This window comes from Coregonus clupeaformis, chromosome 21, assembly GCF_020615455.1.
Source record: "Coregonus clupeaformis isolate EN_2021a chromosome 21, ASM2061545v1, whole genome shotgun sequence".
Classification (NCBI taxonomy): Eukaryota; Metazoa; Chordata; class Actinopteri; order Salmoniformes; family Salmonidae; genus Coregonus; species Coregonus clupeaformis.
In genome coordinates this window covers 11,073,235-11,099,567 of record NC_059212.1, presented here as the reverse complement: position 1 = coordinate 11,099,567, position 26,333 = coordinate 11,073,235, and the positions used below count along the sequence as shown (strand labels likewise).

The 26,333-nt window shown below is 44.4% G+C and overlaps 1 protein-coding gene across 1 annotated transcript in view; it reads right to left on the bottom strand.

The window, feature by feature from the left end:
* Positions 1-4,307: 4,307 nt before the first annotated feature.
* faim2a (Fas apoptotic inhibitory molecule 2a) overlaps positions 4,308-26,333 on the bottom strand; it is a 53,614-nt gene continuing 31,588 nt past the window's right edge. The window contains exons 6-12 of the mRNA XM_041841532.1: positions 25,851-25,901; positions 22,241-22,280; positions 22,033-22,070; positions 21,790-21,877; positions 13,737-13,832; positions 6,983-7,036; positions 4,308-5,104 (exon numbers count right to left, since the gene is read on the bottom strand). Of these exons, the coding sequence (XP_041697466.1) occupies positions 4,958-5,104; positions 6,983-7,036; positions 13,737-13,832; positions 21,790-21,877; positions 22,033-22,070; positions 22,241-22,280; positions 25,851-25,901 (514 nt within the window). The 3' untranslated portion in view covers positions 4,308-4,957. The remainder of the gene's footprint in view (positions 5,105-6,982; positions 7,037-13,736; positions 13,833-21,789; positions 21,878-22,032; positions 22,071-22,240; positions 22,281-25,850; positions 25,902-26,333) is intronic.

Sequence of the window (26,333 nt, the reverse complement as noted above, 5' to 3'; positions counted from 1 at the left end):
GAGTGGTCTGAGTGAAAACTAGCTGTTATTGGAAGAGAGGTTTGGAAGTCTATTTCTTAATGGTCTATTAACTAATTTACCACCAGGTGATGTCACCAGGCAGGCCAAAACTTCATCCCACCAAATCAGGCTGAAATGTCAGGGGTTCTTTTCAAACAGCTCTTACACTAAAAGTGTATTATCATAATTTTCACAATTTCACAGTATTATTCCTACCTCATAGTGTGGAAATATATATAAAACACTGGAAAATCATGTTTTTGACTGCACTGGGCCTTTAAGTAAAATTCAAAATTATATCAAGAGTCATATGGGTTTAATAGTGTACCGTATACATACTCATACACAACTAGGACACCTCCATTCTCTTGATTATGTGGTTAAAGCAGTTTCCTCAAACTGGTGACACCTAATGTCACGTTCGTTGAATGACGGGTCAGACCAAGGCGCAGCGTGATATACGTACATGTTTATTAACTTATAAACACAACGACAAAACAACAACCGAAACGAAACGTGAAGTCCAAGGTAGAACACACAACATACCTTAACCGGAACAAGATCCCACAACTACACAGTGCCAATAGGCTGCCTAAGTATGATCCCCAATCAGAGACAACGAGCGACAGCTGCCTCTGATTGGGAACCACACCGGCCAACATAAATCTATACATACTAGAATACAACATAGAAAAAGCACAACAAGGAATATACACACCCTGACTCAACATATAAGCGTCCCCTGAGTCAGGGCGTGACAGTACCCCCCAAAGGTGCAGACTCCGACCGCACAACATAAACATAACAGGGTAGGGGCCGGGTGGGCATTCTGCCTCGGAGGCGGATCCGGCTCGGGGCGTGACGACCTCTCACTCTCCGCCTCCCTGTTGCGCCCCTGGTCTGGTCTGGACCTCGGCGCGCTGCTTCCCCTCTCCTTCCTCCCACGATACGCCAGGCCCTGTCTGGACCCTGGTGTTGGAGACCCCAAACCTGGAGAGGGGCTGACGTCATGGTCTGAACTGGAGCCGCTGACCAGAGCTGGACTGGGCACCGGTGGAGCGGTCTGCTCTGGCTCCGGAGTGGAGCCACTGACTGGAGCTGGATCAGGCACCGGTGGAGCGGACTGCTCTGGCTCCGGAGTGGAGCCGCTGACCGGAGCTGGACTAGACCCCGGTGGAGCGGACTGCTCTGGCTCCGGAGTGGCGCAGCTGACCGGAGCTGGATCAGGCACCGGTGGAGCGGACTGCTCTGGCTCCGGAGTGGAACAGCTGACCGGAACTGGATCAGGCACCGGTGGGGCGGACTGCTCTGGCTCCGGAGTGGAGCAGCTGACCGGTGCCGGACCAGGCACCGGTGGAACGGGCACGGGCCGTGCCGGACTGGACAAACGCACCACTGGTCTGGTGCGAGGGGCAGGAACGGGCAGGGCCGGACTGGCGATGCGCACCACTGCCTTGGTGCGAGGAGAAGGAACAGGCCGGGCCGGGCTGGCGACGCGCACCACTTGGTTGGTGCGAGGAGCAGGAACAGGCCGGGCCGGTGACGCGCACCACTGGCTTGGTGCGAGGAGCAGGAACAGGCCAGGCCGGGCTGGCGACGCGCACCACTGGCTTGGTGCGAGGAGCAGGAACAGGCCGGGCCGGGCTGGCGACGCAGACCACTGGCTTGGTGCGAGGAGCAGGAACAGGCCGGGCTGGCGACGCGCACCACTGGCTTGGTGCGAGGAGCAGGAACAGGCCGGGCCGGGCTGGCGACGCGCACCACTGGCTTGGTGCGAGGAGCAGGAACAGGCCGGGCCGGCGACACGCACCACTGGCTTGGTGCAAGGAGCAGGAACAGGCCGGACCGGACTGTGGAGGCGGACTGGAGGTCTGGAGCGGAGAGCTGGCACAACCCGTCCTGGCTGGATGCCTACTTCCGCACAGTATGTGTGAGGCATCAGCACAGGACGCACTGGGCTGTGCACGTGCACTGGCAATACAGTTCGTAGAACTGGCGCAGGATATGCGGGACCGAGGAGGCGTACTGGAGACAAGGAGCATTGAGCCGGCACACCCCGTCCTGGCTGGATGCCCATCTTCGCACGGCACGTGCGTGGTGCAAGCACAGGAAGTACAGGACTGTGCCGGCGCACTGGCGACACAGTACGTAGCTCCGCATAACACGGAGCCTGCCCAGTCATACGCTTCCTCTCGTGAGTACGGGGAGTTGGCTCTGCTCTGACACTAGGCTCCGCCAACCACCCCGTGTGCCCCCCCCCCCAAAATGTTTTATTGGGGCTGCTTCTCGGGCTTCCTCCTCGACCGGCCTCCTCCATGTTGCCGTTGCACCTCTCCTGCCTGGGCATCTACCTTAGCCCATGGTCCTCTCCCCGCAAATATCTCTTCCCATGACCACAAATTGCCCACCTGTGACATGGCAATTCGCTCCGCCTGGGCACGCTGCTTGGTCCTCGTTTGGTGGGATCTTCTGTCACATTCCTTGAATGGCGGGTCAGACCAAGGCGCAGCGTGATATACGTACATGTTTATTAACTTCTAAACACAACGACAAAACAACAACCGAAACGTGAAGTCCAAGGTAGAACACGCAACAAACCTTAACCGGAACAAGATCCCACAACTACACACTGCCAATAGGCTGCCTAAGTATGATCCCCAATCAGAGACAACGAGCGACAGCTGCCTCTGATTGGGAACCACACCGGCCAACATAGATCTATACATACTAGAATACAACATAGAAAAAGCACAACAAGGAATATACACACCCTGACTCAACATATAAGCGTCCCCTGAGTCAGGGCGTGACACCTATGAACAATTCTAAGTAATAATAAGTAGGAATAGGAATACTACTTAGGTAAATGTTCATTTACATGTTTTTCACCCAACCTAAGAAATGACCAATATTGCCCCCACATTACATAACAAGCCCATACCCTACTTGCATTGAAATGTTTTTAAACTTTTTTTTCATTTAGCAGACGCTCTTATCCAGAGCGACTTACAGTAGTGAGTGCATACATTTTCATATTTTTTCGTCCTGGTCCCCCGTGGGAATCAAACCCACAACCCGGGCATTGCAAGCGCCATGCTCTACCAATGGCAAGTAAAACTAATTAAAGCATTAATATGATGTTTAAAAAAGTCGTGCTTACCAGGCCTCTAGACTAGTTGGTGAACAAGAATAAGTAAAATACATTAATACAATTCATTTTTAGCAAGGGTAGGCTAAATAATAAATGACTAACTACTCACATCATTATAAATATCTGTTTCACATATTGAGAATGTATTTCAAGGATGATCGTAGTCGGTGTCAAACACCCAGATATGTTTGCTGAAAAAATAAGCTTCAACCTGAATGGTACAATTTTGGGTCACCCAAAATTTAAGTCTGCAGTCACACCGTTTCTGTCACAAGACATGAAGGCTTTATAAATCATTCATAAACTACTGTTAGAAGGTGACATATGTTTAAAGGTGTTTTGGTGACACACGTTTTAAATTAGTTCAGAAATGATTTATAAAGCTAATGTTTGAAGGCTTTATCAATGGATTATACAGGCTTTTTGACTTGCACTTCATTTGAGGTGTGACTTAGCTTTAATTACATTACAAGTTAATGTATTGGATTTGCACTTTTCACTATTTCATGTGTACGACATCTAAAGACCTGCATCACTTTAATGAGAACTTTGCTGTTTCTAAAAGGATGTATTTGGGTGTTTTTGGAGACTTTGTTCATGCTTTTCCGTAGCCCCCATACTGCAAAACGAGCAATGAGGAAGTCTATTGCAGTGAGATTGCAAAAAAACTGTCTGGACCTTACTATAACATGCAATTTACATCAATAGAGATTTGGTTGTAAAATAGTGAACCAATCCTTAATTCCAAGGTATATTCTAACTTGGAATCTGCCCTGACAACCTTGTTACACGGGCACATAACTTTGAAGTAGAGAAAATTCCTCAGTCAAAGGCAGGCGACAAGTTTAGGTCTGCATATTATTCCCATAGAAACGCATTGGGCTTATTCTGGACAGATTTTGTGAGCCCTCTCGCTTCGCCTCTTCCTCTCTGCTGAAACTATATCACTGGAGAAAGCATCAGAGCGAGCGAAACAGCGCCACTCTATATGTAGCTCATGTATCTGATGCTGTCTGGCCAGAAATAGTATGACATACCATACTCTTTTGGTCTAGACAGCATTGGATACATGATCTACACATACTGTTCGCTCGCTCAGATGCTTTAACTGAGATTGATGCGTCTTTCTGTTGCCACGTCTCGGTCAAATAACTGATCAATATTTCAATATTTTATTTGGACGGGCAAGGAGGTAAAGTAGGGCAGGCCAGGCCCCCTAAGGCCCGCCGATAACGCCGGCCCTGCTTACCTTACACTGCCCTAGATCAGTTCAAACCCTTACACAGTCCCACAGCTAGCATAATTTCAAACCAGTGAAGAACATTCCAGAGGAAGTGGCAAGGCATGCAGTGCCCCCTAGAGGTAAGAGTCTGCCAGTGCAGACAGAGTTGACATCACACCAGTCACACACAGTAGTCTAGGAATAATAGCCCTACACAACTTCAATGATATAAAAAAATCGAAATTGAATTGAGTTGTTACTCCAAAAATAATACATTTACCGCACACATAAGAGAAACTCAGGGAGAGGAAAAGTATATGTAAATCCTGCTTTTATAAGAGACCCCACAGTCAGGCTGTGGGAGTTTGTCTGAGTGTACCGTGTGTGTCTGTGTGTGTATTTGAGTCAGCTTACAAATATGTGCCAGTATGTGTGTATGTAGATGTATCTTCTCTCAAAAGTGTGCTTGTGTGAGTGTGACCAAACAGAAGTAGTGCGAAAGGCTATCAGAGTAGGTGTGTGCATTTGAAGAGGCAGAGAGAGAGTAAAGCGGCTATTGAACGTGACTACAAGGTCGTACAACTTCAATCCTGACTCCCAAACAGCTGCAGGAGGAAGACGAAGATGTAGACCACGTCCATGTAGAGGCACAGCGCCCCGAACACGTGCTCCTCGGGACTCAGAGAGTACCGCCGGTTGCCCATCAGCAGCTGCACGTCAAAGGCTAAGAACTACAGAAGAGAGGGGGAGGAGAGAGAAGGGGAAGGGAGAGAAAGAATGAGAGATTGGGGGAGAGAGAGGATTAACACAAGGTCCTAGAATATTATAATTTTCATCCTCAACTAGTTATCACTAACGTTCACATTTGTGGCTTTAAAAATATACACTTCCAGTCAAATGTTTGGACACACCTACTCATTCAAGGGTTTTTCTTTATTTTAAAAAATGTTTACATTGTAGAAAAATAGTGAAGACATCAAAACTATGAAATAACACATATGGAACCATATAGTAACCAAAAAAGTTAAACAAATCAAAATATATTTTATATTTGAGATTCTTCAAATAGCCACCCTTTGCCTTGATGACAGCTTTGCACACTCTTGGCATTCTCTCAACCAGCTTCACCTGGAATGCTTTTCCAACAGTCTTGAAGGAGTTCCCACATATGCTGAGCACTTGTTTGCTGCTTTTCCTTCACTCTGCAGTCCGACTCATCCCAAACAATCTCAATTTGGTTGAGGTCGGGGGATTGTGGAGGCCAGGTCATCTGATGCAGCACTCCATCACTCTCCTTCTTGGTAAAATAGCCCTTACACATCCTGGAGGTGTGATGGGTAATTGTCCTGTTGAAAAACAAATGATAGTCCCACTAAGCCCAAACCAGATGGGATGGCGTATCGCTGCAGAATGCTGTGGTAGCCATGCTGGTTAAGTGTGCCTTGAATTCTAAATAAATCACAGACAGTATCACCAGCAAAGCACCCCAACACCATAACACCTCCTCCTCTAAGCTTTATGGTGGGGAATACACATGCGGAGATCATCCGTTCACCCACACCGCGTCTCATAAAGACACGGTGGTTGGAACCAAAAATCTCAAATTTGGACTCCAGACCAAAGGACAAATATCCAACGGTCTAATGCCCATTGCTTGTGTTTCTTGGCCCAAGCAAGTCTCTTCTTCTTATTGGTGTCCTTTAGTAGTGGTTTCTTTGCAGCAATTCGACCATGAAGGCCTGATTCACACAGTCTCCTCTGAACAGTTGATGATGAGATGTGTCTGTTACTTGAACTCTGTGAAGAATTTATTTGGGCTGCAATTTCTGAGGCTGGTAACTCTAATGAACTTATCCTCTGCAGCAGAGGTAACTCTGGGACTTCCATTCCTGTGGTGGTCCGCATGAGAGCAAGTTTCATCATAGCGCTTGATGGTTTTTGCGACTGCACTTGAAGAAACGTTCAAAGTTCTTGAAATTGTCCATATTGACTGACCTTCATGTCTTAAAGTAATGATGGACTGTCGTTTCTCTTTGCTTATTTGAGGTGTTTTTGCCATAATATGGACTTGGTCTTTTACCAAATAGGGCTATCTTCTGTATACCCCCCCCCCCCCCCTACCTTGTCACAACACAACTGATTGGCTCAAACACATTCAGAAATAAATTCCACAAATTAACTTTTATGAAGGCACACCTGTTAATGGAAATGCATTCAAAGTTACTACCTCATAAAGCAGTTTGAGAGAATGCCCAAAGTGCAAAGCTGTCATCAAGGCAAAGTGTGGCTACTTTAAAGAATATAAAATATATTGTGATTTGTTTAACACTTTTTTGGTTACTACAGGATTCCATATGTGTTATTTCATAGTTTTGATGTCTTCACTATTATTCTACAATGTAGAAAATAGTAATAATAAAGAAAAACCCTGTAATGAGTAGGTGTGTCCAAACTTTTGACTGGTAGTGTATATACAGTACATCCTTATATTTATACAGGTGATTATATTTAGATGATACATCTCTTTTACAAGAGACACCTGTCCCAAGACCGCAGCAATCATACACTCGTTACGTGGTTATTAATTCACTGATGATTAAGCAAAGTACCAAAGTGAAGACCAGTGCACCCAGTCCAGCATACGCTGTCTGCAACCAAGGTATCTGTGAAAGACAAGACAGCATGATCAGAAACATACTCATAATTTATAAACGCAGCATAAAAAGGACCCACGCTAGTCAATATGAGAGGAGACAATGAGAGGAGACGGTCATGTCCAACAAGGTACAAACTCACGTCGAATTTTCACGTAAATCGTGAGTCAGTGGGAGAGCTGCGAGAAAGTTCCAGGTTTGTGAGCAGGATAGGCTGTGGCCACACAGAGACGTTTGAAAACGCATATGCATTCATAATTTTTAAACCGGCTCATCTAAGTTTTATGTGCACAAAGGCGGACATATTGTGAATTTTTTGACAGACAATGATCTCCGTTGTCCATCATCCGTCAACAGATTACATAAACCATTGGCTCTATCCGTTTTTCAGACACAAAATCTCTGTGTGGCAGTAACTTTAAGGCTAGCGTTAAGCTAGCACAATTGTCAAACGCATGCTTGTTTACAATTTCGACCTGTTAAAGCCGGTGCTATTCTGTTCTCAAACCCTAGCGCAAGGATTGGTAATTTACCTGTGTTATATGTGCTCGCTTGCGCTGAGGTGGGAGGGGTGGCAATATCTGAGGTGTGTCCTTAGTGCACCAAAGTGCCAATTTCAGGCAGCACTGGTGGGGATATTTAAGACCAACCAACAGCTGGTCTTAGTGGTAACGCGGTTGGTTATGGCATGGATGTCCGAGAGGGGGACGAGTGGAAGACAGCATTCAGCACAACCACGGGGCATTGTGAATACCTGGTGATGCCTTACAGTTTGATGAATGCTCCATCCGTCTTCCAGTCCTTTGTGAACGAGGTGTTTCGGGACATGCTTGGTTGCGGTGTAGTGGTCTACATCGATGACATTCTGGTGTATTCCAGAATGTCCCTGGTTCGCAAAGTGCTGGGCCGACTGTTGGAACATGACCTTTATGCCAAGGCAGAAAAGTGTCTGTTTTTTCCAACAGTCCGTCTCCTTCCTCGGATACCGCATTACCACCTCAGGTGTGGAGAAGGAGGGAGATCGCATTTCAGCCGTGCGTAATTGGCCGACTCCAACCACGGTAAAGGAGGTGCAGCGGTTAATTGGCTTTGCCAACTACTATCGGAGGTTTATCCAGGGCTTTGGCAAGGTCGCAGCTCCCATCACCTCTCTGTTGAAGGGTGGGCCGTCCCGGATCCGCTGGTCTGCTGAGGCTGACAGGGCCTTCAGTAACCTGAGGGTTCTGTTCACCTCGGCCCCAGTACTGGCCCATCCCGATCCATCACTACCGTTCGTAGTGGAGGTGGATGCGTCCGAGGTAGGATAAGGCGCTGTCCTATCTCAACGATCGGGCATGCCACCCAAGCTCCGCACCTGTGCCTTCTTCTCCAAGAAGCTCAACCCGGCAGAGCAGAACTACGACGTTGGTGATCGGGAGCTGTTGGCAGTTGTCCGAGCCCTGACCGTGTGGAGGCACTGGCTCGAGGGGGCGAAACACCCTTTCCTCGTCTGGACGAACCACTGTAACCTGGAGTACATCCGGGCAGCGAGGAGGTTGAACCATCGCCAGGCCAGGTGGGCCCTATTCTTCACCTGGTTTGATTTTACACTGTCTTACATCCTGGGTACGAAGAACGTGAAGGCAGACGCACTGTCACGGCTGTACGACACAGAGGAGAGGCCCATAGACAACACCCCCATACTCCCGGCCTCGCATTGTGGCGCCGGTAGTGTGGGCGATGGACGCGGACATAGAGCGGGCGTTACACACAGAGCCATCTCCACTTTAGTGCCCAGCTGGGCTGCAGTACGTGCCGTCTCTTGTCCGTGACCGTCTGATCTATTGGGCACACACGTCCCCCTTCTCTGGTCACCCAGGTATCGTCCATACAGTGCGCTGCCTGACCGGAAAGTACTGGTGGCCTACCTTGGCTAAGGGCGTGAGGGTGTATGTCTCCTCCTGCTCAGTGTGCGCCCAGAGTAAGGCACCTAGGCACCTCCCAGCGGGTAAGTTACAGCCCTTACCAGTTCCACAACGGCCATGGTCCCACCAGTGTATTGACTTTCTCACTGGTCTTCCCCTCTCTCAGGGTAACACCACCATCCTGGTCGTTGTGGACCGCTTTTCAAAGGCCTGCCGCCTCCTTCCTCTGCCCGGTCTCCCCACGGCCCTGCAGACTGCGGAGGCCCTGTTTACTTAAGTCTTCTGGAACTACGGAGTGCCAGAGGACATAGTGTCTGACCGGGGTCCCCAGTTTACATCCAGGGTCTGGAAGGCATTCATGGAACGTCTGGGGGTCTCGGTCAGCCTGACTTCTGGGTTTCACTCCTAGAATAATGGGCAGGTGGAACGGGTGAATCAGGATGTGGGTAGGTTCCTGCAGTCCTACTGCCAGGACCGGCCGGGGGAGTGGTCGGTGTTCTTGCCATGGGCAGAATATGCCTAGAACTCTCTCCGCCACTCCTCCACTAACCTATCGCCATTTCAATGTGTTTTAGGTTATCAGCCGGTTCTGGCACCGTGGCATCAGAGCCAGACCGAAACTCCTGTGGTGGATGACTGGTTTCGGCGCACAGAGGAGACGTGGAATGCAGCTCACGTCCACCTCCAGGGCGCTGTGCGTCGCCAGAAGGCCAACGCTGACCGCCACTGCAGTGAGGCCCCGATCTTGGTACCGGGTGATCGAGTCTGGCTCTCGACCCAGAATATTCCCCTCCACCTGCCCTGCTGGAAGCTGAGCCCGTGGTTTGTGGAGCCGTTCAAAGTCCTGAGGAGGATAAACGAGGTTACATATAGGTTATTACTCCCTCCAGATTACCGTATTAACCCCTCTTTCCATGTGTCTCTCCTCAGGCCAGTGGTGGCTGGTCCGCTCCAGGAGTCTGAGGTGCGGGAGGTTCCTCTACCCCCTCTGGACATCGAGGGGGCCCCGGCGTACTCCGCCTGTTCCATCCTGGATTTGAGGCGTCGGGTGGGGGGCCTTCAGTACCTCGTGGAGTGGGAGGGGCACGGTCCGGAGGAGCGGTGCTGGGTTCCGGTAAGGGATATTCTCGATCCCATCCTATTGCGGGATTTCCACCGTCGCCATCCAGCTCGTCCTGCTCCGCATCCTCCTGGCCGTCCCCGAGGCCGGTGTTGGCACGCTGCTGGAGCTGCGCGTCAAGGTGGGGGGGGGTAGTGTCACGACTTCCTCCGAAGCTGCCTCCCCTCCTTGTTCGGGCAGGCTTCGGCGTTTGTCGTCACTGACCTTCTAGCCACTGCCGCTCCTCATCTCATCATTCCATTTGTTTTGTCTTGTTTATTACACACACCTGGTTCATATCCCCTCATCAGTACCTGTATAAGTGTTCCCTCTGCCCCCTTGTCTTTGTGTGTGATTGTTAATTGTGGAGGTTAGAGAAGCTCGGTGGAGCTCCTTGTATTTTGTATCGCCTGGATATTTCCCTGTGTGCCTTGTTGTTTCCAGTGCGCCTGTTTTGCGCACTGGAGTGTTTTGACGCATTACTGCGTAACTCTGTGTTTTCGGAATAAATCCTGTTATTCTGTGATTTACCCTCCTGCGCCTGACTCCTTCGAAATCACTCATCACATTGTTTTCTGTTTCGTTTCATAAAGAAACAAGCCCTTACCCTACTATAATGAAAGCTGGTTCAACAGCAATGCATCTGGTGTCTTTCTTATCATGGCCATGTATTAGCCAAGAGGTAGCCTATCCATAAAAGGTTTCTAAATGGTCTACTCGTGAGGCTTTTGCTGTCATTCTTTTGCTATATTCACAATTCACATAGGCCTACCTGCAGTGCATAGGCTACTGCATTCGGCTTGTATCCATCCCCATTTCCAAAGAACGCCTCTTGTCCGGTTACCAAAGATGCACTCCAATTAGCATATCTTGCTAATTGAGAACGTGCCTCACACATACAATACAATTTACAGGGGGCTTGTATTTTTGATTTGAGGAGAAGTGCAATACGTAAAGGCCTATAATCGTTTAAGCCAATTGCAATAATGTTGATTGACACTCCAAACATATTGAGCAAACACTGGATGTATTTATTTTTACTGTTGCTATTACTCATTACTGTAGCCCAGGGCTTTCCAACCCTGTTCCAGGAGAGCTACCGTCCTGTAGCTTTTCACTCCAACCCTAATCTAGCGCACCTGATTCTAATAATTAACTGGTTGATCAGCTGCATCATGTTAGTTACAACTGGGGTTGGAGAAAAAAACTACAGGAGGGTAGCTCTCCAGGAACAGGTTTGGAGAACCCTACTGTAGCCTATGCTATTTAATCAACTGCATCAATCCACAATGGACTAGGAAGAGAATATTCCACGCCCCCAGCCGAATTGGAGTTGATGACAACACAAAGACCGTCAACAACCTACAGAACTTGAGACAACGGCATGCTGTATTAAGCCATGAAACGCGTTGATTGGCCAGTGAGCGGCCAAGTCCTCATCACACGTATAATTTACCCAGCCCTTTCACGCCACCGCCAGCTATTGCGCTCATAATTCAAGCAGTAAAATTGCAAAAATATTTCTGACACACCCACCGACCTACAGTATAGCCCTACCGCCAGCGCTAAGATTTGCCATTGCATTAGGTTTGTTAAAATAGAGCCCTAGGACTTAAAGCTACAGTCTCTGATTCAAAAAACAACAAAACGGCTGCCCCACCCCTTGTTTTGGTAAATGGCTGTGGAAGGGGGCTGGAGTAATGTAACCACTCTCAAATGTATAAACTGAGCTATGGATGCAAGGACTGACTATCCATGAGATCAAAATGATAGTTTTAACCACGGTTTGAAGATACAATGTTTGTTTACAATTACATTGTGTACAAACAATGAAGTAAAACAAGCTTATATTTTGGTTTGTGATGGTGTGCATAGTTGAATTAAGCTCATCAAGCATTTATAAGGTATATTCTTCAAGAATCAATAAGTATATATAATTAATTTAAATGGATTTTACCAATCATAGATCGTCGCTTTAAAGGTCCATTGCAGCCATTTTTATCTCAATATCAAATCATTTCTGGATAACAATTAAGTACTGCGATTGTTTTCGATTAAAATGGTCAAAAAGAAACAAAAATAGCTTCTTATCAAAGAGCAATCTGTCAAGCAATAATTTTGCTTATTGGTCTATTAACTCATTTAGGGTAAGTGTACCTATTACGCCCACCAAAAGTTTAGACCTTTCTAACATATATTGCTCTTATTTTTGTAAGAAAAGTGGAGATCAAATTTAAGATTAATCTCTCATGTGAAGTTCCTAGAACTTGACTTGTTTATCTGAGAGTCGCTTCTACACCAAAGGTTTTTTGCAGCTTTGAAATTGGTCAGTAGTAGGAACTTAGACATAACTGTCAATAACATCTGATCGGCTTAGCATAAAACTGGTATGGATATAACAACCACATGAACTGGTTGAAACATTAAATAGCAGAACTTTTTTGTTTTTTATTTGAATCCAAAGATGGAAGTGGGCTTAATGGGTACGTGGGCTGAATATGTACGCTTACCCTACCGCATGGTGATGTCACCATTGAAGGCCAAAACTCCCTCCCACCATAACAGGCTCAAATTTCAGGCGTTCTTTTCAAACAGCTCTTACACTAAAATATAATTATCATAGTTTTCATAATTTCACAGTATTATTCCAACCTTCAAAGTGTTTAAATATACACTGAACAAAAATATAACACAACATGCAACAATTTAAAAGATTTTACTGAGTTAAAGTTCATATAAGGAAATCAGTAAATGTAAATAAATAAATTAGGCCCTAATCTATGGATTTCACATGACTGGGAATAGAGATATGCATCTGTTGGTCATAGATACCTTTTTTTTTATGTAGGGGCGTGGATCAGAAGACCAGTCAGTATCTGGTATGACCACCATTTGCCTCATGCAGCACAACACATATCCTTCACATAGAGATAATCAGGCTGTTGATTGTGGCCTGTGGAATGACGTCCCCACTCCTCTTCAATGGCTGTGCAAAGTTGCTGGTGAGGAAGACCCTGGTGAGGATGACGAGCATGCAGATGAGCTTCCCTGAGACGGTTTTTGACAGTTTGTGCAGAAAGTCTTCAAATGTGCAAACCCACAGTTTCATCAGCTGTCCGGGTGGCTGGTTTCAGACGATCCCGCAGGTGAAGAAGCCGGATGTGGAGGTCCTTGGGTGACGTGGTTACACCGGTTGGACATAATGCCAAATTCTCTAAAATGACGTTGGAGGCAGCTTATGGTAGAGAAATGAACATTACATTATTTGGCAACAGCTCTGGTGGACATTCCTGCAGTCAGCATGCCAATTGCACACTCCCTCAAAACTTGAGACATCTGTGGCATTGTGTTGTGTGACAAAACTGCACATTTTAGAGTGGCCTTTTATTGTCCCCAGCACAAGGTGCACCTGTGTAATGATCATGCTGTTTAATCAGCTTCTTGATATGCCACACCTGTCAGGTGAATGGATTAATTTGGCAAAGGAGAAATGCTCACTAACAGGGATGTAAACAAATTTGTGCACAAACTTTGAGAGAAATAAGCTTTTTATGCGTCTAGAAAATTGCTGGAATCTTTTATTTCAGCTCATGAAACATGGGACCAACACTTGACATGTTGCGTTTATATTTTTGTTCAATATATATAAAACACAGGAAAATTACATTTTTGACTGCACTGGGCCTTTAAGAGGTGTGTTGCTTACATATCCGAAGGGGGCGGTGAAGAGGAGCAACAGTCCAGTCACCATCAGCACCATCATGAGAGAGAAGAGAAGACCTTGACACGACGTAAAATCAACCTGGCACACAAGGGCGGTGAAAAACAATGTCAAGACAACACCGAGAAAACCAGAGCCACGTTCAGTAGGCAAACATTGTTGAATGTTGCAAATAGGAATGCCATGAATAACTCAAAATGAGTTATTATTCTACATGTCAGGGAGGCCTGTTAGTGTTACATAACATGCAGTCGCTACTGAAAGTCTACACAGCCCTTGCACAGTCTTCACATTTTGATGCCTTAAAATGAACCCTTTACACTCGTGGAAATTGGCCTATATGGATAGAGCTAAATTGAAATGTTTCTTACAGAATAAATATGGAAGGCATGGTAGCAATTAAAAGGGAATAATTTGGAGATTATGGGAAAATTATTAGACTAAAGGTGTGGTCCTCTGTAGCTCGGCTGGTAGAGCACGGCGCTTGTAACGCCAAGGTAGTGGGTTCGATCCCCGGGACCACCCATACACAAAAAAAAGTCGCTTTGGATATAAGCGTCTGCTAAATGGCATATTATTATAAGGACACAACAGTTCACCTGACACAAGACTGAATTCAAACATTACACTGTTGGTTTTATGTGCATTTGACATTTACTGTACTTTTCGCCGCATTTGTTGATAACGAAATCTGAAAATACTCTGGAAACATTCAGTAACATGATAAGAATATTGTTGGAAATTTGGGGGTAGGTGCAACATTAGACAAAGAAATGACAAGGGTTTGAGTGAGAGGACTAACTGGTGTCTCCAAGTGGCCACACACCTCTCCAAAGTGATTTCCATGCACTTTTATGACTCAAACAAGAGTCTTCAACTATAAGGTGCTTTTTTTTAGCTCTCCTAGATGTGTCGTTGAGGAAGTAGAGCAAGCACACTTGTAGTTGTTTTGCTTGGATCACAGCCCTGCATCCCCGCTATCACACAATTACTGTTGTTGTTTCAGAGGAAGGCCCTAAAAATTGTCAAAGACTCCAGCCACCCTAGTCATAGACTGTTCTCTCTGCTACCGCATGGCAAGCGGTACCAGAGCGCCAAGTCTACGTCCAAGAGGCTTCTAAACAGCTTCTACCCCCAAGCCATAAGACTCCTGAACATCTAATCCAGACTCCTGAACATCTAATCCAGACTCCTGAACATCTAATCCAGACTCCTGAACATCTAATCCAGACTCCTGAACATCTAATCCAGTACCCAGACTATTTGCTGCTACTCTCTGTTTATTATCTATGCATAGTCACTTCGGGACCGGTACCCCCTGTATATAGCCTTGCTATTGTTATTTTACTGCTGCTCTTTAATTATTAGTTACTTTTATATGGGGGTGTATTCTTTCTTAAAACTGCTTAAGGGCTTGTAAGTAAGCACTTCACTGTAAGGTCTACAACTGTTGTATTCGGCGCATGTGACAAATACAATTTCATTTGATTTGTTTACACAATCCAAAAATGGTCCATTATAAATTGCAATCTGGGTCAGGTGGGCATCATTTTAAAGCTTGTTCTATTGCTGACTAGCTAAATTATAAAATACAATCTTACAGTGTTAGGCTTTCACAAGGCAATTCAGAGAAACAGATCGTAATTTTGGTGCGCATAGAACGGAATCATGAGTGCATTCAGATGCGTGGTCCGCAGCAAATCTTCTTCACAATACAACAAAGATAGGCTCATTCTGTTCAATACAACCCTGGGTATAACGCCATGTCAACTTGTAACTGTACGTCAAACATAGTGATCATAAACGTTGACACTGTATATGACATGAGTTTTATGATATGGAAATGTGAAGTGTACATTTGGACTCACAGGTGTTTGGCTTGCTTGTATGACATCAAAGTGGTATTTATTATAATCCTCTATGTCTCATCTTTCAAAATACATTGAGTCTTCTTAATGTACTGTACAACACTTCCCTCACTCAGACAACAAAACACTTGCAAAAGTTGGCCAATTAGCGGGAGGGATGGGGGCTACTTCTTGTAGTGTGCAGTGCATAAGTTCAGAACGGACATCAGTCAAAACCCATTTAGAGCTGTGAAGTGGAGACCATGAGCTCTGACGTCATGTATAGCATGTTACTGTACAGTCACTGTGTTCCAATTTAAGCACTTATCAGTGTCCAAATCTGCCATTTTCAACCCGTACGAATGTAAAGGGTTAAATCTCAAATCTGTGAAGGGTTAAATTTCTCCTATCGATCTACATAACCTACTCCACATTTCTAAAGTGTAAGAAAAAATATACAACATTTTCCAAATTACTAAGAATTACAAAATGAGGTTGTATTGATTGTGTATGTCTTCACACCCCAGAGTTAATACTTGGTGGAAGCACCTTTGGCAGCCATTACAGCTGTGAATAATTTTTTATATGATTCTATCAACCTTGCACAACTCTCAGTGCAACATATATCCATTGTTTTTGTCAAAAATGCTCAAGCTCAGTAAATGTGGCTTGGAATCATTGATGGACAGCAATATTCAAACCTTACATCTGATTTTTAAACAGATTTAAGTCAGGATGGAGGCTGGACCATTCAGGAACCCCCAACACCTCTTGGAAAGCCATTCTGGTGTGACTTTGGCATTACAATTTGTGTAATTGTCCCGCAGAAAAATACAACTCTATCCCAGGGTTATGTTTTCAGAAGACTGAGGTGGGTTTTTCTCTAATATTTTACCTGGGCTATGCTCCTTTCAGTCCCCGCTGATGACAAGCATACCCATAACATGATGCTGCCCCCACAATACTTAAAATATAAAGGGATCAACAACATTGCATTCACTCCACATCACTGGCATGTATGACAAAGTTAAAAGAAGTAAGCCTGTGTTAAAAAATCCATTCCAAATCATCCATTATGTTTGCAACAAGGCCTTTAAGTAATACAACATGGAAAATACATGACATTTTTGGCCTAAATTAAAAACGACAGGTTTGGGTCAAATCCAATACAAAACAACACATAGTGAAACCCTCTGTATTTTCAAGTATTGTGGTGGTAGCATCATGTTATGGGTATGCTTGTCACCTGAAGGGACTGGGGAGTTTGTCAGGATCAAAATAAATATGAAAGGAGCACACTCCAGGTAAAAAGGAAAAGCTGCCTCAGTGTTCTGAAAACCCAACCCTGGGATATATTGTTTAGCGAGACAATTACAATTATTTTTTTCCAAAGACAAACCAGAACTGCTTTCCAAGAGGTGTTGAGTGTTTCTGAGAGAGCATGACCTTCCATGCCAGGATTTACAGATCCTGTAATTGACAGCGCCCCCTTTCTAACCATCACAGAACAAACTGCTCTTCTCCACCATCCTTTTACGACTCTGAATGCCTTGCTGGTTGTCAGGAGACAGTCAGCAGACCCCTTTTACGACTCACATGTATTAAGCGGGGAAGGTCGTCAGAGACCTTGGGCGACAGAGTTGTGCTTTAACAAAGGAACTGTTATTCCCTCACTCTCCTTAACGAAGAGGGAACGGCGCCAAGAGAGCTAAAGGACAATTAAACACGTTTTCTGTTGATATTGTTGATATTACCTGTTGATATAACCTGAATATACATTGTGATACTTTTCCTCTCTTTTTCCCACATTATTAAAAGGTATAATGTGGATTTTGCTGTAACATAAAATGTCTGGGTTTCATCATGGTCATATTTGTACTCCACAGATTACATAATTCATCCAAGAGATTTTTTTTATTCAAAACATATTTTAACATTCTGTGAACACCTATGAGCAAGTCTTAGGTTTATCTCAAATGAGCATTAAATGTGTTTCGCTCCCCGGATCAACGGGGCGGTCCCAATGACATTGTCCGGCCGTTAGAGCCCGCCTTCTCTGAGTCTACCTATAAATTAGAGGACTTACTAAACAGAAATGAGATCAGATCTTCGTGAGGTGTAGGCCAAGCCTTGAAAGGTTCAATAAACCATCTCCTTAGAAACCAACACATTGCTGCAAGAAACCTATGCAACTTTGACTTGCACCATCCTACTCAAACAGAAGAATCACCTGAGATGAACCTGCATCTCTGCTAACTCACGATGGACCGCTGAGTCTTTATCTCTCCCAAGAGGGGACCCAAAGATTCTATTGCACCCCAGTGCCTTAACAAACGTTATCTTGTTGGACTGAATGAACTGAGAGAGCGAAAGAGCCTATGCTTGAGCTCCGACAAGGGCCTTCTTCGACCGAAACTCCAACGCCAGGACCCCGAACCAACCCTTTTCCCTGTGTACCACTCCGTCATAACGGAAACTCAACTGAACCAGACGACACTCAAATTCACATAAATACCTCATTGCATTGAATTTCCCTTTTGTGTGACACTGTGTCTGTGTAAAAGTGGTGGCAGTAACTGATTATTGTAAGACTGTTAGTATTAAATTACATATCATGATTAATACTGTCGCTGCATTGTCCACGTTCGGATGCGAACTGATAGCCTAGCCCACTGTCAACTCCTGGTGAATGAACCTATAATTTCACGGCTGTGAAGTGTGTGTGGCCTCTCATATTTCCCTCTCAATCGCTAAAACCATCTTGTCCTCAAAAGTCTTGTGAATATATATACTGTTGCATTTGCTGAGTTCAAGTATGAAAGTTCATGTCAATCGACCTGTGAAGAGTCTCACCTCAATAACTGAGTTGAATCCTGTTAGCCTATACCCTGCCTTACTCTGTTAAGTACCTCATTACCTCAATTTATTTAGTCTAGTAAATACAACCTTAAAAATGAATCTGTGACCTTGAGTTCATTTACAAGTGATTGGGTCCTTAAAGTTTTCGAGCTCAACGACTTTCAGAACAAGAATATAGTAACTGACTGTTGATTAAGACTATTGCTGATATAGGATTGGTATAACGGTTAATGATAACTACGGATAGAGTTAATTCGAGGAATCTCTATATTTAAAAAAAACTGAATGGTGCCCCTCCTTTGATTAATTTGGATAGGATAACCTAATAAATTAGGTACATTAATTTTTCCAGTAATTAATCAGTAAATTATCTGGAATATCCATAGCCAAAGTCACAACACTGGTAACGAATGAGGGAACAATGAATGGCTCCAAATGCAGGCAAATCCTAGATTAGAACCTGCTTCAGAGTGCAAACAACATTTACGTTCCAACAGGACAATGACCTCAAGCATAAAGCCAAAGCAACGCTGCAATGGCTACAGAACATGAATGTGGAAGTCCTTGAGTGGCCCAGCCAAAGCCCAGACTTGAATCCCATTGAAAAATCAGTGGAAAGACTTGAAGATTGCTGTTCACAGCCACTCCCCATCTAACTAAACAGAGCTTGAGAAAATCTGCAAGGAAGAATGGGAGAAAATCCCCAAATCCAGATGTGCAAAGCTGATACAGATATACCCAAGACGACTCGAAGCTGTTATCGCAACCAAAGGTGCTTCTACAAAGTATTGACTCAAGGGTGTGAATACTTATGTAAATTACAGTGCATTCCGAAAGTATTCAGACCCATTGACTTTTTCCACATGTTGTTACGTTACAGCCCTATCCTAAAATGGGATTTAAAAAATAATAATCCCCTCATCAATCTATACACAATACCCCATAATGACAAAGCGAAAACAGGTTTTTATACATTTTTGCAAATGTATTACAAATAAAAAGTAGAAATACCTTATTTACATAAGTATTCAGACCCTTTCATATGAGACTCAAAATTCAGCTCAGGTGCATTCTGTTTCCATTGATCATCCTTGAGATGTTTCTACAACTTGATTGGAGTCCACCTGAGGTAAATTCAATTGATAGGACATGATTTGGAAAGGCACACACCTGTCTATGTAAGGTCCCACAGTTGACAGTGCATGTCAGAGCAAGAACCAAGCCATGAAGTCGAACGAATTGTCCATAGAGCTCTGAGACAGGATTGTGTCGAGGCACAGATATGGGGAAGGTTACCAAAAAAAATTCTGCAGCATTGAAGGTCCCCAAGAACACAGTGGCGCTGATTCTTAAATGGAAGAAGTTTGCAACCACCAAGACTCTTCCTAGAGCTGGCCGCTCGGCCAAACTGAGCAATCAGGGGAGAAGGGTCTTGGTCAGGGAGGTGAGTGTCACTCTGACAGAGTTCCTCTGTGGAGATGGGAGAACCTTCCAGAAGAACAACCATCTCTGAAGCACTCCACCAATCAGGCCTTTATGGTAGAGTGGCCAGACGGAAGCCACTCCTCAGTAAAAGGCACATGACAGCCCGCTTGGAGTTTGCCAAATGGCACCTAAAGGACTCTCAGACCATGAGAAACAAGATTCTCTGGTCTGATGAAACCAAGATTGAACTCTTTGGCCTGAATGCCAAGTGTCACGTCTGAAGGAAACCTGGTACCATTCCTACGGTGAAGCATGGTGGTGGCAGCATCATGCTGTGGGGATGTTTTTCAGCGGGAGGGACTGGGAGTGTGTTGTAGGTGTGGAGTAGGTTGTGTAGATCTTGGGTAAACATGCAATTGAATCCTTTTTAGATAAAGTTTGAAGGCAGCAAAATGTAAAGACTGTGCAAGTGTGTAGACTCACTAGGCACTGTATTTCTATCTGAACCTTCTGCCCTGCTGAACGTGCCACATGACGTCAAATCAACCTAGCTAAATGTGACCAACCGGCTCAATTCGGTTTTATTTAGCAACATGTAAAATTGTGTTTTTTACATTGGATAAAAGTAGAGACTGAGCTAGAAAATGGTATATCATACACTACAGTTGAGGAACAATGGGAAAATAATTCTGCTTTGAAAGTTGATAAACTTGTAACCTCACTTTTGAGAAAATGGCCTTTGAATGTTTTGGTACACCTACTGGAGAGCTCTTCTTTGTCTACACCCATTCAGCATTGTTCACACCCTCTTAAGCTTTAGCCCCACCCATCTCTTTAAGGGTTGATCCGAGCGTTCTATCTAAACAACAGCTGTCAAGCACCCAAGCTAACTGGCTAACGTTGGCTAGCTTGCTAGCTACTTCCAGACACAAATGAGAGCACAGCTCACTCTGACCATTTTACTCGCCCTAGCAGAGCTGGTTAGGCTGTTTTTATGTTATCTAGAGCGTTGGTGACTGCAACTGTGCTGCTGGCAACAATTTAATTACGCTTTTTTGCCAACGTTTACTGACACCGGCCATATTCAACGGGTGTTGAGGATTCGTAAATTCATCAGTTATTCTGCCCTCTGGCACACAGACGAGAGTGCTCTGAAATCGGAGTAGCCACAGCGAATTTACCAGCAACGTCTATCAACAATATTCTATTGAAATGGTTACTTGCATAGTGGAGTCTTTTGTTAAGACATGTAGCCAGCTAGCTAAACAATGAACCATAATCCCAACTCATGACGTTACTACCCTGCATGCATCTGCAGGTAGCTAACCAACCAGGTTCAATGTAGGCTATAACTAGCAAAGCAAATGGCTCTGAGATACGAATAATATTACTACACAGATCATACACGTAACGTTAGCTAGCGAGCCAGCCAGCTAACGTTAGCTAGCTAGCTAACAGTACACCTTAACTTGAAATGAAAATGACTTTCTGACAAAATTAGAAACATGTAATATCTGAAAATGTAGCTAGCTAGACTATCTTACCCGTGTACTATCTATGTCACGGATGCCATGGTTGCCCTTAGTTTGAAGATGAATCCGGAGACAGGTGTTTTCTCCATCTCCTTAGCTATCATACACTAATTCCACCGAGTTCAAAACTCGGTCCTCCAGAACGTGGAGAGCAACACTTATGCAGTTCTACTACGCCAAAAAACACATTTTGATTTTTTAAAAAGGTTTACGTTCAAATGGCTTGCCTGTGAAGTAGTGACGCGCGACATACGCCTAGTTTCCTGAAACTAGTCACAAATGATCAAAATGCCACTACTTGGACAAAACTTAATAATTTAACCTGACAACAGGCATACAGATTGTTCTGTTAGCTGTCTGCTTGTAAAAACTCACCTTGGTCTGGAAACAGAAGAGGGTGATGAACAGACACACCATGGCGGTGATGCCCACACACAACATCACCACTTTAGTGTTGTGGTAGCTATGGACACAGGGGAGGGATAACCAAGTTACTACTGCTCTGTATGACAATACCTTTCAGCAGACATCATTACCGTAGACATCACAAAATGGGACTGTCTACACTCACATATTTACACATGCACGCAAGCATGCACACACACACACACAATTTACCTGGCCAGCATGCCTGCCATGTAAGACATTGCCAAAGTCTGTATAAGTGAGGACAAAAATAGGATCACAAACACAACAAATTCACAGATCTAGTAAAGTTTTCACCTCATAATTTTGAGTACCACAATTTCAGTAAAATGTTTATCATTGCGGCACTAACTAAGCATACCACTAAATATCAAGCAGAAATAGCTTCATGGACACTTACAAATATCCCCAAGAGGATGAGGTTGGTGGGGTACTGTCGCCTGTAAAAAGCCAATGAGATATAGTGAGATAATTTTAGTATGAGCAGAGCACCAATTTAACAAACCTTACCACAAAACTTGATATTTTTTACAATTGAACAAATGTTGTGAAGCTTGCGTTCAATTGGCATTCTCTGTTGCATACAACAAGCTTCCATTCTACCTGTCACAAGGGGATTTAAGAAGAAATTGTCAACCCTTTTACAGTAAACCCTGTTACTTTATTTGGCACTTAAAGCTGCAATATGTAACTTTTTGGGCAACCCGACCAAATTCACATAGAAATTGAAGTTATTTCATTCCATTGAAAGCAAATCTAAGAAACGGTAGATCTGTTCTATGTGTGCTATTTCTATGCTTCCCAGTCTTAAGTTAATTTTTGAGTCTTTTAATTTTAGGTTTTGTACACCAGCTGAAAACACAATATTTTTGGTTATAGAAAATATATTTCACAGCGGTTTAGATGGTACAATGACTCTACACTATAGTTGTTTTGTCACATAAACTGAAATTAGGCAAACTATTAGAATTTTAGCAACCAGGAAATGGCGGAGCAATTTCTGCATAGTGCATCGTTAAAGGAAAAACTATATTTTTGAAATGTTTTCCATTAGTCCACTGTTGATACAGTCCCAAAATGTTTTTCATGTCAGCAGTCAAGTTTTCAAGATATAGGAATTTCAAGAAGCAAAGTGTCACTTGCCACATATCATGATGATGCATTTTGCATCATCCTACTACACCGGCTCCGACGCTCATCGGATGTGGCAGGGCTTGCAAACTATTACGGACTACAAAGGGAAGCCCAGCCGCGAGCTGCCCAGTGACACAAGCCTACCAGACGAGCTAAATTACTTCTATGCACGCTTTGAGGCAAGCAAAAAACTCTAGACCACCTTTACTCCACACACAGAGATGCATACAAAGCTCTCCCTCTCCCTCCATTTGGCAAATCTGACCATAACTCTATCCTCCTGATTCCTGCTTATAAGCAGGAAGCACCAGTGACTCGGTTAATAAAAAAGTGGTCAGATGACGCAGATGCTAAGCTACAGGGCTGTTTTGCTAGCACAGACTGGAACATGTTCCGGGATTCTTCAGATAGCATTGAGGAGTACACCACATCAGTCACTGGCTTCATCAATAAGTGCATCGATGACGTCGTCCCCACAGTGACCGTAGTGGCAGGGCTTTAAAACTATTACAGACTACAAAGGGAAGCACAGCCGCGAGCTGCCCAGTGACACAAGCCTACCAGACGAGCCAAACCACTTCTATGCTCGCTTCAAGGCAAGCAACACTGAAGCATGCATGAGAGCACCAGCTGTTACAGACGACAGTGTGATCACGCTCGCCGTAGCCAATGTGAGTAAGACCTTTAAACAGGTCAACATTCACAAGACTGCAGGGCTAGACGGATTACCAGGACATGTACTCTGAGCATGCGCTGACCAACTGGCAAGTGTCTTCACTGACATTTTCAACCTGTCCTTGGCCGAGTCTGTCATACCTACATGTTTCAAGCAGACCACCATAGTCCCTGTGCCCAAGAACACCAAGGTAACCTGCCTAAATGACTACCGACCCGTAGCACTCACGTCTGTAGCCATGAAGTGCTCTGAAAGGCTGGTCATGGCTCACATCAACACCATCATCCCAGAAACCCTAGACCCACTCCAATTTGCATACCGCCCCAACAGATCCACAGATGACGCAATCTCTATTGCACTCAACACTGCAGCTCATACCCTACAGCTCAGCGTTCAACACCATAGTGCCCTCAAAGCTCATCACTAAGCTAAGGACCCTGGGACTAAACACCTCCCTCTGCAACTGGATCCTGGACTTCCTGACAGGCCGCCCCCAGGTGGTAAAGGTAGGCAACAACACATCTGCCACGCTGATCCTCAACACGGTGGCCCCTCAGGGGTGCATGCTCAGTCCCCTCCTGTACTCTGTTCACCCATGACTGTGTGGCCAAGCACGACTCCAATACCATCATTAAGTTTGCCAACGACAAAACGGTGGTAGGCCTGATCACTGACAACGATGAGACAGCCTATAGGGAGGAGGTCAGAGACCTGGAAGTGTGGTGCCAGGACAACAACCTCTCCCTCAACGTGATCAAGACAAAGGAGATGATCGTGGACTATAGGAAAAGGAAGGCCAAGCACGCCCCCATTCTCATCGACGGGGCTGTAGTGGAGCAGGGTGAGAGCTTCAAGTTCCTTGGTGTCCACATCACCAACAAGCTATCATGGTCCAAACACACCAAGACAGTCGTGAAGAGGGCACGACAACACATTTTCCCCCTCAGGAGATTGAAAAGATTTGGCATGGGTCCTCAGATCCTCAAAAAGTTCTACAAGTGCACCATCGAGAGCATCCTGACTGGTTGCATCAGCGCCTGATATGGCAACTGCTCGGCCTCCGACCGCAATGTGCTACAGAGGGTAGTGCGTACGGCCCAGTACATCACTGGGGCCAAGCTTCCTGCCATCCAGGACCTCTATACCAGGCAGCGTCAGAGGAAGGCCCTAAAAATTGCCAAAGGCTCCAGCCACCCTAGTCATAGACTGTTCTCTCTGCTACCGCACGGCAAGCGGTACCGAAGCGCCAAGTCTAGGTCCAAAAGGCTTCTTAACAGCTTCTACCACCAAGCCATAAGACTGCTGAACAGCTAATCAAATGGCTACCCAGACTATTTGCATTGACCGTCCCCCCTTTTTTTACGCTGCTGCTACTCGCTGTTTATTATCTATTATCTATGCATAGTCACTTTACCCCTACCTACATGTACATATTACCTCAATTACCTTGACTAACCTGTACCCCCGCACATTGACTCGGTACCGGTACCCCCTGTATATAGCCTCGTTGTTGTTATTTTATTGTTGCTCTTTTATTTTTACTTTAGTTTATTTAGTAAATATTTTTCTTAACTCTTATTTTTCATAAAACTGCATTGTTGGTTAAGGGCTTGTAAGTAAGCATTTAACGGTAAGGTCTACACCTGTTGTATTCGGCGCATGTGACAAATAACATTTGATTTGATATCTTTTCCATAACCTAAAATATTGTATTTTCAGCTGTTTGAAGCTGGTGTACAAAACCGAAAATAGAAATAGCGTATATAGAACAGATATACTGCTTCTTAGACTTGCTTTCAATGAGAATGACAGACATTTCTATGTGAATGTTGTCGGGTCGCCCCAAAAGTTACATATTGCAGCTTTAATAGGCACTTACTATTGTCTTCTTTTTTAATTTAACCACTTGAGATGGGAAAATGTTTTTTATGAAGTTGAACATGTACTCTATTACAGAATGTTAAAATTTGGTGAAATCTTTTTTATTTTATTTTATTTACCAAGTTACACATTTGAGAAAAAGGCACCAAATTGATGGAATGACCCAAATACTGTCTTCAGTGAATAAAAAATGGATATTAAATGGTACAAAATGTCAAGTGCCTTGACCTTTTAGTTATGAAAGTAGGAATTGGGAATGATTGAAGGAAGACCAATCAAATGTAAGAAAAAAGTGTTGCCTGAAGAGTTGGCTTCTTACCGGGCACTTGTGCTGCACACTAGCACAAGATATGTCCCCATGAAGGTGATGCTGGAATAAGAACCATTATGTGGTCACCAGTTATGACAGGTAGCTCAGAGTGCCATATCAGTGCACCTAAAAAAAATCTAAGTTAAAGAATAGGACAAAATCAAATGAAACTATATTTAAAGTGCATTTAAAGTTTGATTTGATTTAGTCCTATTATTTAACTTAGATTTTTGGTTGAGATGGAGACGTGAATCCAACATAGCAATTATTAGACAAATTGGAATTAAAGCCAGACTAATTCAATGGCACAGATGGATGTCCTTTAAATGTTGATATTTGGTTGTGTTGTCAACCAAGCACAATTCAATATTACTTTTGTAATATAGTAAATAGCCAAGAATGAAGTCTATCTTACAAAATAATGTAACATAGAAAATAATGTAACATACAACTTTAAAATGAGTAGCACCTCCATGGTCACAATTTGAGGTT